General features: G+C 38.2%; 1 protein-coding gene across 3 annotated transcripts in view; it reads left to right on the top strand.

Moving 5' to 3' along the window:
• The window catches only part of SOX6 (SRY (sex determining region Y)-box 6), a 691777-nt gene that overhangs the window by 95920 nt on the left and 576024 nt on the right, over window positions 1-19833 (top strand). The window contains exon 1 of one of the 3 annotated variants that reach the window (XM_006865784.1): window positions 4568-4635. The exons of 1 other annotated variant lie outside the window; for it this stretch is intronic. In XM_006865784.1, the coding sequence (XP_006865846.1) occupies window positions 4601-4635 (35 nt within the window). In that variant the 5' untranslated portion in view covers window positions 4568-4600. Of the gene's footprint in view, window positions 1-4567; window positions 4775-19833 lie in introns of those variants that run through there. One more of the 3 variants, XM_006865786.1, reaches the window with a different exon arrangement.

The raw sequence follows: 19833 nt of genomic DNA, 5'->3' as shown, positions 1-19833 counted from the left end.
CAGTGTGATGTTTCTGACTATTCCTTTCTCTCCCCCTCCAGTGTCTACTCTATATTATAATGCAAGGAAAACCAAGATCCAAAAAAACAGTCAAGCATCTTAACACGATGGAATTAGTTTTATAGTTGCAATCTTTACTGGAAATCAATGGATGTAAGTTGTGATAAGATTGTTCACTTTTTTTAAAATAGAGTTTTTCTCATTTAAAATAAAAATTTTGGTAAGCGCAGTTCAATGGCAGTGGGTTTAGTTTTTGGTTTTTATCTAAATACAACAAAATGGAAACTTCTGCTGAGAAACCATTGGAAATCATCAAAAATGACTTAGACTCCTAGCTAGGATTGTTTTATAGGCCCCGGTTCTTCCTTCATCCTTCCTTAAGCTCAGTATCTTTTTCATGAAACTTTTTATTACCCCCAGCTCTGGGCACAGTTTTCATCTCTTGACCCTGAGATCAGTCAATTAACTTTCGATGGATAATGAGATGTTAACAAATGTGACAGGTTGGTGTTAAGTATCTTTGGCTAGGTTTCGACTCAGAGGGACCCTATATAGTGTTTCTGAAGGGTGGCTGGAAAAGAGTCTTATAAAATACTTGTGCAATTCTGTCCACACTCTTGGCCATTTCTGTCACCATGAGAAGACCAAGTATGAGCTAGCCTGCTGTAGTAGAAGGCATATGGAACAGAGTTGAATTGCTCGGGTTGTTTTGTTGTTGTGAAGTGCCATCAATCGCTATAACCTCTGTACCACAAGGGCTATCTAAGGCCATCCTAGATCAGCCAAAAGCCAGTCAGTCACAATATATGTTAACAGGCTCAGCCGAAGCCGGAAGAAATGCCTAGCCCCACCTGCAAATTTGTGAACTTATGCTTTTTTTCCCCCCCAAAGCCACTGAATTTGGGTGTTGTAACATGCAGTTATAATGATTGATACAACCTTAGAGAATCCCTATTTCAAAGACTCAACTGGGCAAATGTCACTCCTGACCCTGAATGGTTTCCTGCTGTTTCAATGTTAATATATATTTCACATTGGTTTAAAGAGATTCCTAGAGCAAGCCACTCAGTGACACTTGTGTGAGACTTGATTTAAATTGGAATGGGTTTTCTCCCTAGGTTGCTTTGAGGAAATCTGGAGATACTCCCCTCCCAGTCCACATGTGCAGCCTAATGCATGCTAGGTTTACAGAGCACAGAATCATTTAGTCCAGAATGAAAGATAAGGCATAAAACGTAAGTAATGCAAGTAATTGAGTTAAATTCCTATGTTAGGAAACAAAATGCCCCTATATTCTTTGTCAAGAGCGAATTATCACAAGGAGTAGGTAATGGTGAGTGGAATCAGTAAAATGGGGGTGGGGGTGAGGTTCAGAAAAGGGGAACTGGATTTACTCTTGAACCTTTTAAAATCAATATAAAAATGAATATTATAAACCAATACTGAGCTTTCAAATCTGAACTCCATTTACACTCTGCAAGCCCAACTCACAGCCCTGTTAAAAAGCAGAAGGGGGAGGGGTGCTTGGCCCCAAAGAAGCAAAGCAGTACTTTGGTTAGAGTTGTGGGTCTTTAATTCTTTATTTGCATTTTGAAATCAAATGTCTGTTGTCTTTTCTCATTTCAGGCTGTGTCTATATAGTATTGCTATTTAATTCACTGTTCTTTTTTGGTAGAAAAAAAAAATCTGCTTTGTAGTGAATGTAGAAAAAGTAGCCGACTGAGAGTTCTCTGGACAGAGGCAGGGCATTACTGAACACATCTAAACAGTTAGGGCCCTCCATTCATCTGGTGCTGAGCTCTGAGAAGGGGTGTTGGGTGGTGGACCTGTGCTTGGTTGGTTCATCATATTACTTAGAAAGGTCCTTATTATTTTGCACAGCAGTGTGGTCACCTGGCGGTAGGTCATTAGCATTTTAGTGTTCCTTTCCTCACAACAATGCACAACATGCTAATTAGAGGATTCTGAAAGCTAAGTAACCTGTTTTAAAATCAGACATTTTAATTTGCAGCTTTAATGGCTGTTTTTATAATAACTGGCTTTATTGGGGGGAAAAGCACTTCTCATGTTCCACTAGCAAGGCAGAGTAGAACAGAAGCTGACAAAATTAAAAACCTCATAATGCGACCTTTGCCTGGGATAAAAGGCTGTTTCATAACAATTTCCTTTTGTTCTTTGTTTAAGCCATTACTCTAAAAGGAGCCTCCGATTAATCTAAGTAAATGCATCATTACAGTCCTAATCCATGTCCTTCTGTCAGTGTCTGTTTTAATTAAATAAGAAATGCTAGCTGAAAGATATCACGCACAAAACTGTGATCGGAGAAAGAAGCACTGGTTGATCAGGGAAAAGATTAAAAAAAGCTTTACTGTTTTGTCCATTTACATAGCTCCAGATGCCACAGTGTTTCAGGTTGAAAAGAAAACTTACAAAAGAGTTTAACACATTTCACTCTTAGAGATTTTAAATAATGGGATTTACCAATGAACTTCTAATCATCCAATTTATCACATGTCAGACATTCCAAAGCAAGGAGCAGAACAGCTTGGGATGTGTCCTGTAAACCTTTGGTACAATGTTTGGTGCAATATCTGTGGAAACATGCCAAAAATGCATGTGCTTCTTCTTTTAAGTGAAATTGATGGGGAACCTGGTTGTGACCATACGATTGATTCCCCCCCCCCCCTTTCAAAGTATATCGAAACTTATGTTTTTAAATGGCTTTCTGCTGGTGTTAAGAATTTAGAAGCCTTATTGGTTGCTATTGGAGTCCTGGTGTGGCACTGTGGGTTAATGTGCTAGGACTGCAAAGTTGGTGGTTCAAGCTCACCAGCTGCTCCTTGGAAACTTTTTACAGGGTCACTGTGGATGGGAACCGACTCAATGGCACTCAATAACAACAACATCAATTGGTTGTTATCGATGAAAAGTATATTTAAAAAATGCTTATAAAGTGAATGTACCTACTTCATATCACCGCCATGATTCACAGAGGGTCTTCTTTGCAGAAAAGTTGCAGAATTCCCATGGTGAAGGCTTTTTCCGTAGGCAGCCCATTATTTGATGTGATGAAAAGAGAAAGTGTGTAACGGTGAGATTGTTAATTAATTTAGCCTAACAAGATGAAGATAAATGAAGCAAAGCACAGATTGAATGAAGCAAGAGGTCTTATTTACAATTTAATACATTTTTATATAATACAGATTTCACTTGGTTAAAAACAAACATATCACCACCCCAAGTACCTGTTAACAAAAAGAGAAACCACAACACACGCACACCCTCCACAATTCAGTACTAAAATCCTACCCTGACTTTACAGAAACATGTACGGTGACTCCACACAGAAGACACTTTTAGAGTGTGTAAACAGTGCCTTTTCTACTGCTCAGAATCCTTCACTAGTTAACCTTTAACTTCAGTATTTTATTATTCTCACTATAGACTGGGGATGGTCATAAGAATAATTATCAGGAAACCTTTGAGTTTCTTGTTCTTCAGGTTGTCCTGAGACATCATTCTTCAGTTATTTAATAATCATTTTATTTGAATCCTCTTTTAACCAAAGGAAAGAAACTCAAAAGTGAAAAAGAAAAAGAAAAAGGAAAAAAAAAAAAAAAGCCTTGTGCCTTTTTACATGTGCTTGAATCTGTAGCCATTGTGTCCAATTCTTAAATTAGCATTATTTTTAAAAGTCTTCCTTTCAGAGATTAATGAGCTTTATCCAGTATTTGACCTTTTATCATTCTTGCTTTCTGCTTAGAAGTACTTCCTTCCTTCCTACAGTAGCTAGAAAAGACTGTCTCTTATCTTATGTTACTGTAAGCTGGGGTAGCAGAGCTCTCTACAAATGGTGTTATTATGGTCACTCTGTTTTTATCTCAGGGGTCATGAACAAATCCATGCAACTGCTTCTAAGGATTTCAATAAATAGGACTTTTTTTTTTTTTATCCAGACAATCGCCTTTTATGTTACTTTTAAACAAAACTACTAGTCCATCAAGAGTTTCAAAAGAAAACAATTCTACAGAGAGCCGGTATGGCCGCACAGACCAATCATCAGGGCTCCCATTCTCCAGTCCTTTATTTTTCAAGTCCACAACAATAGGTTGTTGATTCAATGGACAAGACCAGAACAATTAAGTTCTCTGTTTAGCAGCAGTGCAGCATTTTAATGCCCTTCTCTAATAATGGTCTCATTATTGTTATTCTAAGACTGGGCCTCAGGAGGAGGAATATTTGCTGGAGGTACGTCATTATTTTGCAAATTTCGATTAGCTCATCATGTTGTCTGTAGTGTGAAAATCGTAGCTAATTAGGGCAGCCAGTTAGACTACCAGCTTTTGAGCTTATGAGTTAAAAGGTAGCATACTTGATAGGCCAGTGATGTGAAAAAGGTGGTAAAAAGGAGGATTAGAGCAGTTGCCTTAGTAACTCCAACTTCCATCTGTGAGGGAACAATGGACTTGTGTTTTTCCCCCACCTTGGTGTAAAAATTGGTTTTGTTTTGAAAGGACAGGGTTCTTTTTATGACAATCTGGAATTCAGCCCAACTGAGTGTAGTTTTAGTTGTTAGGAGAGACCATTGGGGATAGGAAAGATGAAAGGTCATGGTGAGTTTCAAGGACACGAAAGGTCGTTGTCTGGTGTAACAATGGTAGATTGTTTTTTTTCTAATATTTCTAGCCAGCCCTAAGTCAGCTGATGGAACAAATACCTACAGTTTAGTCAGGTGAAGCAAGAGGGGGAGGGGAAAGGAAAGGGGAAAAATGGGGTAGGAGAGAGTTTGTACTTTGTTAAGAAATAAATAAATAAAACAGGATACTACCAAATTGCTTTTATTAAACAAAATGATATTTCTTTGTCACCATCTCTGAGATTCCAGTGTGCCTTGGACAGTTTGCCTCTGTGGGCCATCGCATCTCTGGGAAGCTCTCCAATGTGTTAGGAAATATGATTTAAGCTTTCTTCCTGAACTCCCAGGAGGACCAGTGATGTGATACTTAACAATAAATTTAGTTGTTGTAGCTTTCTCACATTATTGGTGTTCTTAAAAGGTTTTCCTTCAAATGCACACTGAATAAAATGAATGATAAATATGAAAGAAATTTGTTTCATCACTCTACAGGATTTCATCATAAATTGTCTGACTTCCATCATAGAAAGTTGACAGGAAACTATTTAGATGTTGCTGCAGTGGCAACAATTTGTTTTATCCCAGCACATAGGAAAATGCTACACTTTTAAGAGCTTTTGAGGTTTTGTGTCACAGAAAAGGTAGTAGAAGACGATTGAATACAGTGCTATTTCTTAGAAACCCTCAAAATCAAATCATGCCACCTGGGCTTAAAATATTTTTATTTCAGCAAAATGAATGACTTCTTGTCTTTTTCCCATATCAGTATTAAAACTCATGGTGGTCGTGATTGGTTGTGTGTGTTTTAAAAGCCAGAGAGATTGTAGGGACGTTTTCCTCTTTTGTAAACCTAGAAAACATGTTTTATTTGATGATCGAACAACCTTCATATTTCCCCCTATATTGTCCCAAAGCAACCCTTGTGTGACTGAAGCTGGACTTGGTTCAGGAGTTTGGGGAGATCTTCAAATTCTCCTAATTCTAGGTCTTTTTTTTCTTAATTTTTCTAGCTATCTTTCCTTATTATTGTAGCCTTTCTTCTTTGGAAAAATTGTGTTTCTTTAATTGATTGTAGATACCTTGTTCTTGTTGTTTGTCACTGAGTCGCTTGTGAGTCATAACAACCCTGTGTAGGGTTTCCAAGGCTCTAAATCTCTATGGGAGCAGAAAGCCTCATCTTTCTCCCACGGAGTGGCTGGTAGATTAGAACAGCCTACCATGCGGTTCTAAATACCATGGGGTCTTGGTGTGGCACTGTGGGTTAATGCACTGGATTGCAAAGGAGGTTTGATCCACAAAGTTGGTGGTTCAAGCTCTCCAGCCACTCATCGGAAACCCTATACAGGGTAGCTATGGGTTGGAATCAACTCAATGACACTTAACAACAACAACCCTGTGGTTAATAGCCCAATACATAACACACTATGCTGCTAGGGCTCCTTGTAGATATGTTATTGCTGTTGTTAAGTGCTGTTGAGTCAGTTTTGACTCAAAGCAGCCCTGTATAGGGTTTCCCAGGAGCAGCTGGTGGATTTGGACTGCCAGCATTGTGGTTCGCAGTCCAGTGCTGATCCTACACGGTCACACCAGGAGTCCTTGTAGATACATGCTGTTAAGTGCTGTCGAGTCAGTTCTGACTCGTACCAACTCTGTAGAGAGAGTTTCCAAGGAGCAGCTGGTGAGCTTGAACCACTGACTTTGTGGTTCAAACCTACTTTACAGTCCAGCTCATTAACCTACAGTGTTACTGCCAGTAGTCCGTAGATACACAGTAGACTTGAAATGACAGTATCATGAAACATTAGAGCTTAAGAACTTTTGAGATCATCTAGTCCAGTTCCTTCATTTTAAAAAATGGTGTGGTGCTGTAGGATCAGCACTGGACTGCTGACCACATGGTTGGCAGGTTGGCAGTTCAAACCCACCGGCTGCTCCTCAGAAACCCTCTAGTATGAGTCAGAACCGACTTGATGGAACTTAACAATACCAGGAGTCCAGTTTATTTTAAAAAATAAAGTGAGATTGGAAAATTGAAAGGAATGACTTGGCCAAGGTAACTCAGCTAGTTAAAGGTAGATATATCTTTTGGATGCTATTTGCTATACTGCTTAAATATAAAAACAAACCCAAAGGTCGGGGGTGGGGTGGGTGGAGGGACGTTATCCAGGGTTTTATAGAGACCTGTCTAGCTTGTTTTCTAGTTGAGGGGAAAAGGGAGAAAGCTAATATCTGGTGGGGGATGGGCAGGGGTAGGTAGAGGGTGGGGTGTTTAGTGCTGAGATTCAGATCAGATTTTTCACAAACATGAAAGTGTCCCTTTAAATAAAAATATCTGTCAACAAAACAAAACAAAACCCCACAAAAAAAAACAACATAATGGGGGAGACTTATAGTCTAAGTTACCACCATGGTGTTAAAAATCAGCAAACTATGATACAGATACTATATAAAGTACATTATTATAATTTAGGCTTCAAAGTTTTCTTATTTCCAATGTGGGAGCATGGTGGCTCCATATGATAAACACCAGACTGCTAACCACAAAGCCCATGGTTTGAGCTTGCCAGCTGCTCCACAGGAGAAAGATGAGGCTTTCTGCTCCCACAAAGATTTAAAAGTCTGGGAAACCCTATACAGGTTGTTAAGTGCCAATGTTTCCAATGTGGCAAGTTAGTTAGCGCTTTCATTTCTGAGATTTTGTATCTATAGACAGGAACCTGATGCTAGCTTAATTTATTAGAGGTCGTGGAACACTAGAATGGACAGAGGATTGAGATACAGTGTACACATATGATCATTGACAGTTGCCACCAAGTCGATTCTGACTCTCAAGGTAAATATGAATCATAATACTTGGATCAATATAAATGCCATGGCCGATTTTTTGAATCATTCAGAAATTTCATGATTTTAGACTACATTTAAACATAAGAAAAAAATATATAACTTTACCTTATTTCATAATGAGCAAATCAGTTCCACCTAACATTTTGGGATGTTCCATTTAAATCTTTTATCCACATGGAGTCCTGGTGTGGCACTGTGGGTTAATGCGCTGGACCACAAGGTCAGTTTGAACTGAAAGGTCGGCAGTTCAAGCTCACCAGCTGCTTCTTGGAAACCCTGTATAAGGTCACTAGGGGTCGGAATCGACTCGACAGCATTTAACAACAACAACATATAAGAAGAAGGGACATGTCTAGCTTGTTTACTGTTTTCTCTCCAGTGCCCAGAACAGTGTCTGACACATCAAAAATACTTGTTTAGTAAATGAAAGAAAAAATACGAGTATATTGCAAAACTGGGACCATACTGTGGGAATACTTTTTGGCTTAAGAATGTCCTCATATTGGATTTTCCCATGCTAATAGTCATGAATACATGATTTTTAATCACTCTATCACATGGATGCTCCACAATTTATCTTACCATTTAAGTCTTGATTTCTAATATTTCACTATTGTAATACCAGTGATGTTACCATATGTTGTTGTTGTTAGGTGCCATCGAGTTGGCACTGACTCATAGTGACCTTATGCACAGCAGAACGAAACACTGCCCGATCCTGGGCCAACCACACTATTGTTGCCACGCTTGAGCCCACTAATGCTGCCACTTGGCCAATCCATCTCGCTGGGGGTCTTCGTCTTTTTCTCTGACCCTCCACCTTACCAAACATGATATCCTTCTCCAGTGACTGGTCCCTCCTGACAATATGTCTGAAGTGTGAGAAACGAAGTTTGGCCATCCTGGCCTCCAAGGAACACTCTGGCTACACTTCTTCAAACACAGATCTGATGGTTCTTTTGACAGCCCATGGCACTTTCAATTTTCTCCTCCAACATCAAAACTCAAAATCATCAATTCTTCTACGGTCTTCCTTATGTTGTTGTTGTTATGTGCCGTGGAGTCAGTTCCAACTCAGCAACCCTGTACAGAGTTTCCAAGGCTGTAAATTTTATGGGAGCAGAAAGCCTCGTCTTTCTGGGAGTTTCTAACTGCTGACTGTGAGGTTAGCAGCCTGATTCGTAACCACTACACTACCAGAGCTCCTTATATCTAATGTTAAAGTAGTAATTTTTTATGAATGATAAAGCTCTCTTTGACTATATAGCCCCCATTGAACCCCACACCTCTCTCAACAATGAGGGTAGTTTAAAAAGTATTGGTTCTTGGGTTCCTATTCATACATGCATGGGTTTAGTCCATACAAAACATGTTTAAACATGTTTCTACCACCGGTGGATGGCTGCAGACAAATTCTGTCAGTGGTGCTCTTGTCTTGGTCTAGTTGGAGTGCCTTAACATAAAAGGATGGATGCCAAAAGCATTAAATGAAGCCCAGCTGGTTCAACGAGCTGATCTTTCCATTGGTCTTTTAAGCAAGATTGAAGCTAATGACAATTTTATGGAATGAATCACAACTGTAGATGAATCTTGGATTCGACTATCCAATCCAGAGAACAAGGTTCAATCAAAATAGTGGCTTCTTAGGGGATCAGCGGGGCCAGTTAAATTCAAGGCAGAAAGAAAGTTCAGCTTAGAAGGTGTCTGTTTCTTGAGAGTCCCACCAGGTCATCTTGACAGATTTTCACAAAGGACATAGGACAATCATGGGGCTTAATATGAAGTAATTTTAAGAATATGAAAAATTGCATTGGTGAGAAAAAGACCTGAAAAATTGTGCTGAGGATTTTTTTCCCCCTCATTACAACAATGTACGTGGTCATTTTTTTGAGGGTAGCCAGGGCTGTGCTATGAGAATTTTGTTGGGAAACATTAACCCATCTATCCTACAGCCCTGATCTGGCCCCTTCAGACTTCTTTTTGTTCCCCAAACTCAAAGAAAATTTAAAAGGAAGATTACTGGCTGACAACTTCTGTCCCTTGAATTGTAATACGTATACGTTACTTAGATAAATCTAAGTGCCATGGACTGCTAAAAGAACCAATAGATCTGTTTTGGAAGAAGTGCAGCCAGAGTGCTCCTTGGAGGCCAGGATGGCTAAGCTTCGTCTCTCCTACTTTGGACATATTGTCCGGAGGAAACAGTTGCTGGAGAAGGATGTCATGCTGGGTAAGGTGGAGGGTCAGAGAAAAAGAGGAAGACCCCTAACGAGATGGATTGGTCAGGTGGCATCATTGATGGACTCAAGTGTGGCAGCAGTAGTGAGGTTGGCCCAGGATCGGACATTGTTTCGTTCTGCTGTGCATGGGGTCGCTATGAGTCGGTTCCGACTCGATGGCACCTGACAACAGCTTAGATAAATCAAGTCATAGTACTTGTCTAAATCTTAGGCTAATGTTGGATAAAGCATGAATGAATGTTTTGCAATAACTGCCCCAAGCTTTTGCCACTTGAGCTAGGCCTGAACTCTAGCATTAGGGGCATGGTCTTGTTGAGAATTGTCACCAGTTTTATTCAGGACGATCCCTTTCCTCATCTGACGTTCCTTCTGGTAAGGCCCTGGAGGTTTGGGTTCGGGTTAGACACAGACTCACCTGGTCATTTATCCATATTTTGATATGATTTAACTTTATTCTGTACCTAACTGATGTTGGTGCTATACTTGAAAATTTCTGATGAAAAATATCTCACAAACTCTTGCTGCTTACTTCTTTTAATGTCTTAATCACTTTCTTTTAAACATATGAAACAAATATATCTTATAGATGAGTGTTGATTATAATCTTTTATATGGTAGCTATTTTTCCAATTTTGGTATTTATAGTTTTAAAACTTTAATATTCATGATCCTTTTAATGATCAGTTAGTATATCTATTTTAAAGATGAAGAACCAAGGCACTGAAAAGTTAAGAGAATTAACCTAGATCATAAGTCTAGAAAGTGATAACGAAGTCCAGATCGTCTGACTGGAAATTTTAAGTTTTTACTTTTATAAAACCTTGCCTACTATTCTAGTTCCAATAATTTTTCTTTAGTTGTTCATGGCTCTTCTTTTTCAGAGTCATTATCTTTTCCTTCATTGTGACTTAGGCTTTTGTGGCAACTGTGTTAAGCCACTGGATGCCATGTCTGTCTTGTGACCTTTCAGTTTGTTGCTCATTTGAGACCTCTGAGCATCACTAAGCAAATGCTGTTCACTGTAGTTCACTGAAGAGCAGATTGATAAGGGCCTGGTGGGATGCGAACAGCCTTGGAGGAGAGTGAAGACAGCAGGCATGTGCAGTCCATTAGACAAGAGAGCCATAAAGCAGAAGATAAAAGTGTTTCATAAAACAGACCAAGCAAGAAAAATGTGGGGCAAATAGTATTCTTTATGTAAAAGATGATCAAGGTCACGGTCTTAGATAAATGGTGTACTCAGGTATAGGAAAACAAGATTGAATCCCAGGTATTAGAATTAAGGCTAAAGGTCAAGGTTCAAACTAACAGCTAGAGTAATTAATTTCATTGTGAGTCCCAAGAGTATGTGTTGGAGTCTCACATGAGGTTCAGAAATGGTCTTAGAGCTCTCAGACTTTTAGAGTATTTGGAATGTTGAAAGTGGGGCTCGGTGTCTGTATTTTAAAGAAGCACCCCAGATTATTCTGATGGAAGTATTTCCAAATCACTTTTGGAGAAAATTACCATAAAGCCTGGGATGGCATTTATTGTAGGATAAGGGACCAATTGTCTGTAACTGTTGAGAGCGGAGGCATTTAGAGGTTGAAATGCCTCTAAGAGAAAAAATGCCACTAAGAGAAAAATATCGTCTTATGTCTGGAACTGCGTTGTATTTATTGCGTGTAAGAAAGCAAGAAATATGGGCTGGCATGCACTGGGCAGATGTGTTGTAAAACCTATTAGGTTTTCCTTTTCATGCATATTGTTTCTTTAGGCTTATACTTATGACTTGAGTGCTTTTGTAATATCTTATTTAAAGATCTCCACTTTTAGTGTTAAATGTTAAGACTGATTGATTCTTCTTTTTGCCTCATCAAACCTGTCCCTCATTTTTACTTTTCATTTGTTATCTGCATGATTGAATTTCCCAACTTCCTTCCCTCTTCACAAATTGATTAGCATGAGTTAGGAAGGCTGCTGTAATGCTAAGGGTTAACCAGAAGAGAATTACAAATGAACTATCTAGAAAGTTGATTATTAATCCAGCTGGAGAAGAAATATCCTTTTGCTTAGCAAGAATGAGTATCCGAAGAGCTGATAATATTGTTCAGGCAGTGGGGTGGAATGGCAGAGCTTGGTAAGTAAAACAGAACTTGGAATTATTCTTGTATATCCACTTTTTGAAATGAGAATAATGTTGAAATATTTGAACAATTAACTCTAAAATATATTTACAAGCTGCTGGCACAGGTCTAAAAAGTTCCAAATTGTGTTTGTTAATGAGATTCCGACATGGGCTATCGGTAGATGTTAACTGAAACGTGTTTACTACGTAAGCAGATAAATCTATTTAATTTTGAATATTTATGAAAAATGCATGATTAGATTTGTGATTTGGAACAAGGAAATAGGCATGGAGGAATGATTACTAAAACAACCTAAGTCCAAACCACAAGTAATAGAAACTGAAGAATCATGAGTGACAAGCTGTTGTTTTCACAAAAACAAGTTCTGGGTTCTTAGGCATTTAAACATAATTTAAAGTATATCCTTTACATAAGCATTCAGTGAGATCATTTTGATACTTCTGTGTAACAAAAACTGTCATAGATCCCAATGTTTTCAGGGTCCCAGTACTAATTTCATCACGATGTTTAATTTAAGGACCTTTCTAAAGACAGCTTTTACTGTATTTGTGAATTGGAAGGAAGAAGAAATGAGAGGATCTGTGGTATTTGTACAAAGAAAATTAAGCGAAGAGATATGATTTTAATAATACTTTTCCATGAAAGACTTCTATTCCTGTTGTAGAAGAAATTTTGATGTCAATATTCAATTTTATAAGATTAAAGTTTTGCATAGTTTTTGCTATTACGAAAATAAGCCTTTTAAACATAATGTGAGCTATACTGACTATTGCAACTTTATATAATCATAAATCATTTTAATTTAGCATTGTTGTACTTAGAAGTTGGTAGACTTATTAAGCTCACCTCAAATTGCAGTTGTCCACTTTATATTTTAAAAAGTTATTTCAATAGTGACAGTAAAGAGGTTTGAACTAACATTCTGTTGTTTAATGTTTAAATGAGGTCAAACGGTGTCTTTTTCAGACTAAAAATGGAAGAGTAGAAATATCTGTCTTCTGCATATGTGTATTTGTGAATATGAATTGTGTATATGCTTGGAAGAGATCAGAGTACCATTTGACCTTATGAACTCAATTTCATTTATTAGTTCTAACAGTCTGATCCATATTTAGAATTGGAAATAGTAAACTGTAGTATGTAAAATCATACATAGTTAACATTCACTGAGCTCTCTTGTGTGCTAAATGCTGTGTTAAGTGCTTTATCTCATTTAATCCTCATATTAACTCTGTGGTTGTTGGAAAGCTTCGAGGATTATAGTGTATGCTAAAACAAAAGATAAGCTAATTAAAAAGTCCCTAACATCTGAGGCTAAAAGTCTAGAAAACAAAGGCCCAGGAAACAAAGTATATATTAGGGAACATCCCTGAATTCCTTGTCCTTGATACTTTCTCAAAATTAAGATGATATCATATGACATTGGGAAATAGTTGGGGTGGGGGAAGAATGAAACAGTAAATTATTGGCATTCATTAATCTTTAAAATAGATTTATTATGAAAATGTCAGTCATATATGTTTCAGACATACTGTCCCTGGAGAAGATACCATGTTTGGTAAAATGGAGAGCCAGAGACAAATAGAAAGACCCTTAATGAGATGGACTGGCACAGTGGCAGCTGTGATGAGCTCAAATGATGTGAGCTTGGTGCAGGTCTGAGCAGTGTTTTGTTCTGTTGTATATAGGGTCGGTCGCTATGGATGGATACCAACTCGACAGCACCTAACAAACAGCAACATATATATATACATACACACTTAAATCATATCATAATGTTGTTGTTATTGTTAAGTGCCATCGAGTCGGTTCTGACCCATAGCAACCCTGTAGAGGGTTTCTGAGGCTGTAAATCTTTACGGGAGCAGAAAGCCTCATCTTTCTCCCTTTGAGCGGCTGGTAGTTTTGAACTGCTGACCTTAAAGTTCGCAGCCTGATTTGTAACCACTATGCTACCAGAGCTCCTTATCATATCATAATAAATACCTATTAATTTCTAAGAAATAAGACATTGCCTGTATGATGGAAGCCCTGTGAGCCTTTGCTGATTTTTATCTTCCTGTCTTCCTTCAGAGGTAACCACTCTTATAATTTGGTGTTTATCATTCCAATGGTTTTCTTTGTATAGTAGGAAAATCTGACTATTTTTTGGGATTCAAGAAAACACCTTTTCATGGCTTCCTATTATACTTTAATTAGAACAAAACTCTTAACATATTTGAAAAACCCTGGTTCTGCATAGGCTGAGCCCTGTACCAACAGCCGCAACTCTTGCCTTTTCGCCCATGATTCTTTCTAATCCAGTTATTACACTGGTTTTGTCTCAGTGTCTTGGATACTCCAAGTTTTTTCTTGCTCCAAGGTAGTCACATATGGTGTCATCTTAACTGGCACGCCCTCCTCCCTGTTCTTCATCATATTAATTCCTACTCATCCTTCATGTCCCAGTTTAAATGTCATATCTTCAGAGAAGTTTTCCTTAGCCCTTCCAAATCTTGTTGCATGTAAAATCGTTACATCCCACCTTTTCTAGTTAGAGGCAGCCCCCAGGTTTAAAATGTCCCATTTACAGACAACTCCTACTGGCCCTTTAATGTTAGGTAAATTTGCCCTCAGTTTGAAACAATTGGACCAGCCCCTACTCTCCACAAATTCTTTTTCACTTCTCTTGTTGCACATGAAGCTTTTAATTCACTGAAAAACGAATAACAACAACAAAAAATCCACTGTCATTGAGTCAATTCCATCTCATAGTGATCCTTTGGAACAGAGTAGAACTCCACAGGGTCTTCGAGACTAAATCTCTATGAGAACAAACAGCCTCATCTTTTTCCATGATAACTGCTGGTGGGTTTGAACTGCTACTCTTGTGCTTAGAAGCCTAGTACTTAATCCACTGCACCGCCAGAGCAATTTTTCCTGCACTAACGTAAGGCCTGGAGTCCTGGTGTGGTGCTGTGCGTTAATGCGCCAGACTGCAAAGCCGTTTGAACTGCAAGGTCGGTGGTTCAAGCTCACCAGCTTCTCCTTAGAAACCCTATACAGGGTCGCTATGGGTTGGAACCGACTCGATGGCACTTCACAACAACAACAACAAAGTAAGGCTAAATAAGAACCATATGCATCTGCTCTGACTTACCTGCAAATTCAATTGATGGAATGGATCTCACAGCAATTATTGATTGACATTTGAAATGATATGTCTATGAGGGGGCTTCAAAACGTTCATGGAAAAATTCCGTTATATTTTAATTTTATTTTTCCATGAACTTTTTGAATCCCCTTCATATGTGAGTTAAAATGTTAAGTTTGTTAAAATGCTAATTTTGTTAAATGTCTGGGCTAGCTTTATTTTGTTCTCTGGTATAGGCATTCAGTAAATGTTTGTTGGTTTGATCAGAGAAAGGAATACAGTATATGAGAAAGAGGAAAATGGGGGTTTGAAGGAAAGAGAAAAGTCAATAAAAATGAAGTGCGTGGGTTGGTTTGGATATTCTATTAAATCAAGAGGCTTCACAACTTGATGCTTGTGAAGACTGATGAGGAGAGAAGTAGTTAGGCCTCTTTGTGTTTCTGACTGTATAGCCATGGAACATTTGCTACTTTTCCTTCATTATGCTTCTTGATTTTAAGTTCAGTTAAAAGGTGTGAATTTGTAGTGTCTTGTTTGTAATTAACAAAGGTGCTTTTGCCAGAATAATTCTATGTAATTTTTCAGTAATTTTTAAAAAAAGTTTAATGAGAGTTTTCATGTATTATCTGGAGTCCTGGTGTGGCGCTGTGGGTTAATGCGCCAGACTGCAAAGCCATTTGAACTGCAAGGTCGGCAGTTCAAGTTCACCAGCTGCTCCTTGGAAACCCTATACAGGGTCGCTATGGGTCAGAACCGACTCGTTGGCACTTCACAACAGCAACAACATATCTCATGTAACTCAGCGAGTTAAAACAGTACTCATGGAAAAACTGGGACAGAAATCAGAAAGGAGCTAGTCCTAAACCTTTTTTTTTTTTTTAGAATTTCCTAGCAGTAGCTTTCTAGGGAAGAGTAACTAATGTTGACCTCCCCTACAACCCCCCAAAAGGAGGGCATAATTAGATTCTTCAGAGGAACAGAATGAGCAAGATGAGTGACCTCTATGTTTTCTAGGCTGAAAATCTAAAGATGCAACCCAAAACCCCCACTGTCATCAAATCCATTCCAACTCACAACCACCCTGTAAATATTTTCTGTCATTATAAAGTGCCATTGAGTTGGTTCTGACTCATACAGACCCTGTATAGAGCTTCTGAGGCTGTAAATCTTTGTGAAAGCAGAAAGCCTCATCTATTTTCAGGAGAGCATCTGGTGGGTTTGAACTGCTGACCTTGAGTTTAGCAGTCCAATGCTTATCCTGCAGACCCACCAGAGCTCCTTAAAGATGCAAAGTAGTTAACAATTTTCAGCAATTGGAACTGAGATGATGACATGCATATATATAATTAGTAGAGACACATTTCTTAACCTAGTTCAATGTGAGGCTTATTGGATAACGTTTAATGGATCAAGTCCTTACCTGATTTCTTAAGGGGCCCCAAATAAGGAGAAACAGGTGTTAGCTTAAAAAAGAGGATGAAATACCATGATTTGGAGCAAATGAACTGTAGCTCAAAGAAAATCATGTGATAAAGCCGAGGATACAAACCCTAATTGGGTGGCCACCCAAGTGCCATTAGCTGAGGATAGACACCTTGTGTTGTTCATAAAATTTGCTTTTTTGAAGAAAAGAAAAAGTGGAAGGCAATGTGTACGGTGTGTGGATACACATATGGAGGTAGGTGTAGGAACATTTCTGTGAAAACAAATGCCAGGAAGTATTAGTCAGAAGATTGCCGTATTAAAATAAAAGTCAAATATTGTATGTTTCAGTTGGATAGAAACTTAAAGTTGACAGAGTAAATGAGCAATACCATATGATCTATAGACTTAGAGAAACTATTTCATAACAACTATTCATAATTAGGAATCCTGATGTAGTGCATTGAACCGCAAGGTCAATTTGATCCACAAGGTCAGTGGTTCAAACTTACAAGCCGCTCCTGGGAAACCCTATACAGAGTCGCTATGAGTCAAAACTGACTGGATGGCACTTAACAACAACAACAACAACAACAATTCATAATTAAGGAGTCCTGGTGTGATGATGCTGTAGGATAAACACTGAACTTCTAACCACAAGCTTGGCAGTTCAAACCTTTCAGCCCTCCTTGAAAACCCTATACAGACTCTCTATAAATTAGTATGGACTTGGCAGCACTTAACAACAGCAACAAAATTCATAATTAAAAACCCTCAGCAAACCAGGAATATAAAGTAATCTGAAAATGGGCATCAAGGAAAATCTGTAACAACATCATATTTAATGGGATGGAATATTTTTTCCCCTACTTTGAACAACAAGATAATGTCTACACTCATTCATTCTGGTTACTATTGTATTGGAGGCAATGTAATGAGGTAAGAAAGGGACATAAATAGTATAAGGATATGAAAGAAAAAAGTAAAACTGGCTATTTTGGGCAAACTTACACAAGGCAAGTATATTAAGATACAGAGAAAATACCAAATGGGTGGGGCTAAAAATTCCATGGTAAACAATGGAAAAGTGATTTTATTTTGACTAAAATTAATGAAAATAAACATCAGTTAGTTTGTTATTCTGACTCTGAATTAATTCCTAGAAAAATGAATTACTTGTAGGGCTTTTTTTCCCCTTTAAATGCAATTTATTACATCTAATTAACAAAGTCTTAAAATTTCAACATTTTGGAAGTGGCTTAGACAGGGTTTTTGCAGAATGTGCACATAAGGCTGAGAAGCGGTGCTCAGAGAGATCTGTACAAGAGACAACTGAATCTTATGCTATAGCACCGTCAAGAATGGAACAAGTGCCTGGAGGTTGTTTAGGAGTGATGTGTTCAGGTCAGATGTTATGATGTTGAGGTTGTTTAGTGCTATCAAGTCAGTTCTGCATCATAGTGACCCTGTTTCCAAGGAGATGCTGGTGGATTTGAACCACCACCTTTTGGTTAATAGTCCAGTGCTTATCCTACAGTGCCACAACAGGGCAATTAATTTAGACCATTTTGCTGCCAGTGTACTTTCCTAAGAACCTAGCGGAATCCTTTTATATTTAAATCCATCTGTTTTGAGTCATCACTGTATTACCTATCATTCCTGACAATCTTTGTTTCTTCAATTTTCATCTAGTCTAATTCTGCAAAATCCTACTTTGTCCAGGATTTCAATTGTTGTTCAACGTTCTGGTGTTTTGTTTTTTTTTTTTTTTTCATGAAATTCTGCATCTTCTGCAAGATTTGTAATTTCACTTTGCAATCACTTTACATTTAATTTTAGTTTGAATGTTGGTTTCAATATTCAACAATGCAAGATTCAGGGATCAGCTAGATTGTAGTTCTCAGCCATGACTGAAAAAGCCATTATCTGGCAATTGTTAAATATATTCCTATGCCTAGACTGCACGCCAACCAGTTAAAGCAATCTTTTGAAAAAATTCTCCATGTGACTCCAATGTGTAGCCAATTTTGAAACCACTGTGCAGTGATTATCAACGTTACAAAAACACTGATGCAGTGGGTGAGGTGTATTTTAGGTTAATCTGGAAAGGATATTTTAATGTAAGCTATATAAATGATAAATTCATTAATGACTATTTTAATATTTTGATGCCTTAACTTCCTATGTGATTTTGGAGACTCGTATAATAATATTTGGATTGAGTGCCAAGTATATATGAGCCAAGAATAAAATAGTAAAGTAAAATGGATGTTTCCTTTTTCTCTGGGAGCTTCCAAAGAAGAGGTGGTGGTGTGCCGTGGAGTCGGTTCTGACTCATAGTTACCCTGCATAGGGTTTCCAAGGCTGGAAATATTTTACAAGGGAATGGTTGGTAGTTTTGAACTGTTGACCTTGAGTTCAGCAGTCTGACTCATAACCACTATGCTACCAGAGCTCCGTAGAAACTACGTTATAAACAGAGAATAACAGTTGCTAGTACCGTCGAGTTGGTTCCAACTCATAGTGATCCTGTATAGGGTTTCCAAGAGCAGCTGGTGGGTTTGAACTGTTGACCATGTGCTTCCAACTGACCTTAAGGTCCAGTGCATTATCCTACAGTGCTATACCAGGACTCCAAGAAAATAGAGAAGATTAAGCCTTATGTTGCTGAGTATGTGTAGGTAGCAGAGAGAAGTTAGAAAGATGGTTTGGAATCCGATTATCAGTGGGTCTTTTACCATTAGTAAAAAAATTTGGAGTCTGTCTTGTAGGTTATGGGAAAACAACAAAGATTTTAAATTGCAGAATGACACAATCAGATTTTATGTTTTAGGACCATGACTCTGGTAGCAAAAAAAAAAAAAAAGAGAAGAAGAAAAAAGATTGAAATCTCAACATGGCATACAAATCTTGTTGTTGTTAAGTGTCATTGAGTTGGTTCCGACTCATAGCAACCTGTATACAGTTTCTGAGGAGTAGATGGTGGGTTTGGGCTGCCAACCTTGAGGTCAGCAGTCCAGTGTTTATCCTACAGTGCCAACCACAATGTATCCATTTGTTGATAGGTGTTTAGGTTGTTTCCATCTTTTTTGCTATTGTGAATAAGGCTCCAGTGAACATAGTATATCCTTTTACTTTTTTGAGAACCTTTAATTACCCTTCTAAAACTAAGGGCCTGGGCAAGGGGCAGTCCAGAGCCCTGATGGTCATTATAGGTCTAGACTGTTGACGATTGCATGTGATCTAGATGTTTCAGATGAAATAACCATCATTGAATTGTTTACATGTTCTCAGCAGAACAGACATATATTGTCTAATTTTATCCTCCCAGTAATCCTTGTTGTTGTTAAGTGCCGTCGAGTCGGTTCTGACCCATAGCGACCCTGTACAGGGTTTCTGAGGGTGTAAATCTGTACGGGAGTAGAA

The sequence above is a fragment of the Chrysochloris asiatica genome, unplaced genomic scaffold (genome assembly GCF_000296735.1).
Source record: "Chrysochloris asiatica unplaced genomic scaffold, ChrAsi1.0 scaffold00083, whole genome shotgun sequence".
NCBI lineage: Eukaryota > Metazoa > Chordata > Mammalia > Afrosoricida > Chrysochloridae > Chrysochloris > Chrysochloris asiatica.
The sequence above is the reverse complement of the archived record's forward strand: the minus strand, read 5'-3'. Positions and strand labels throughout refer to the sequence as shown.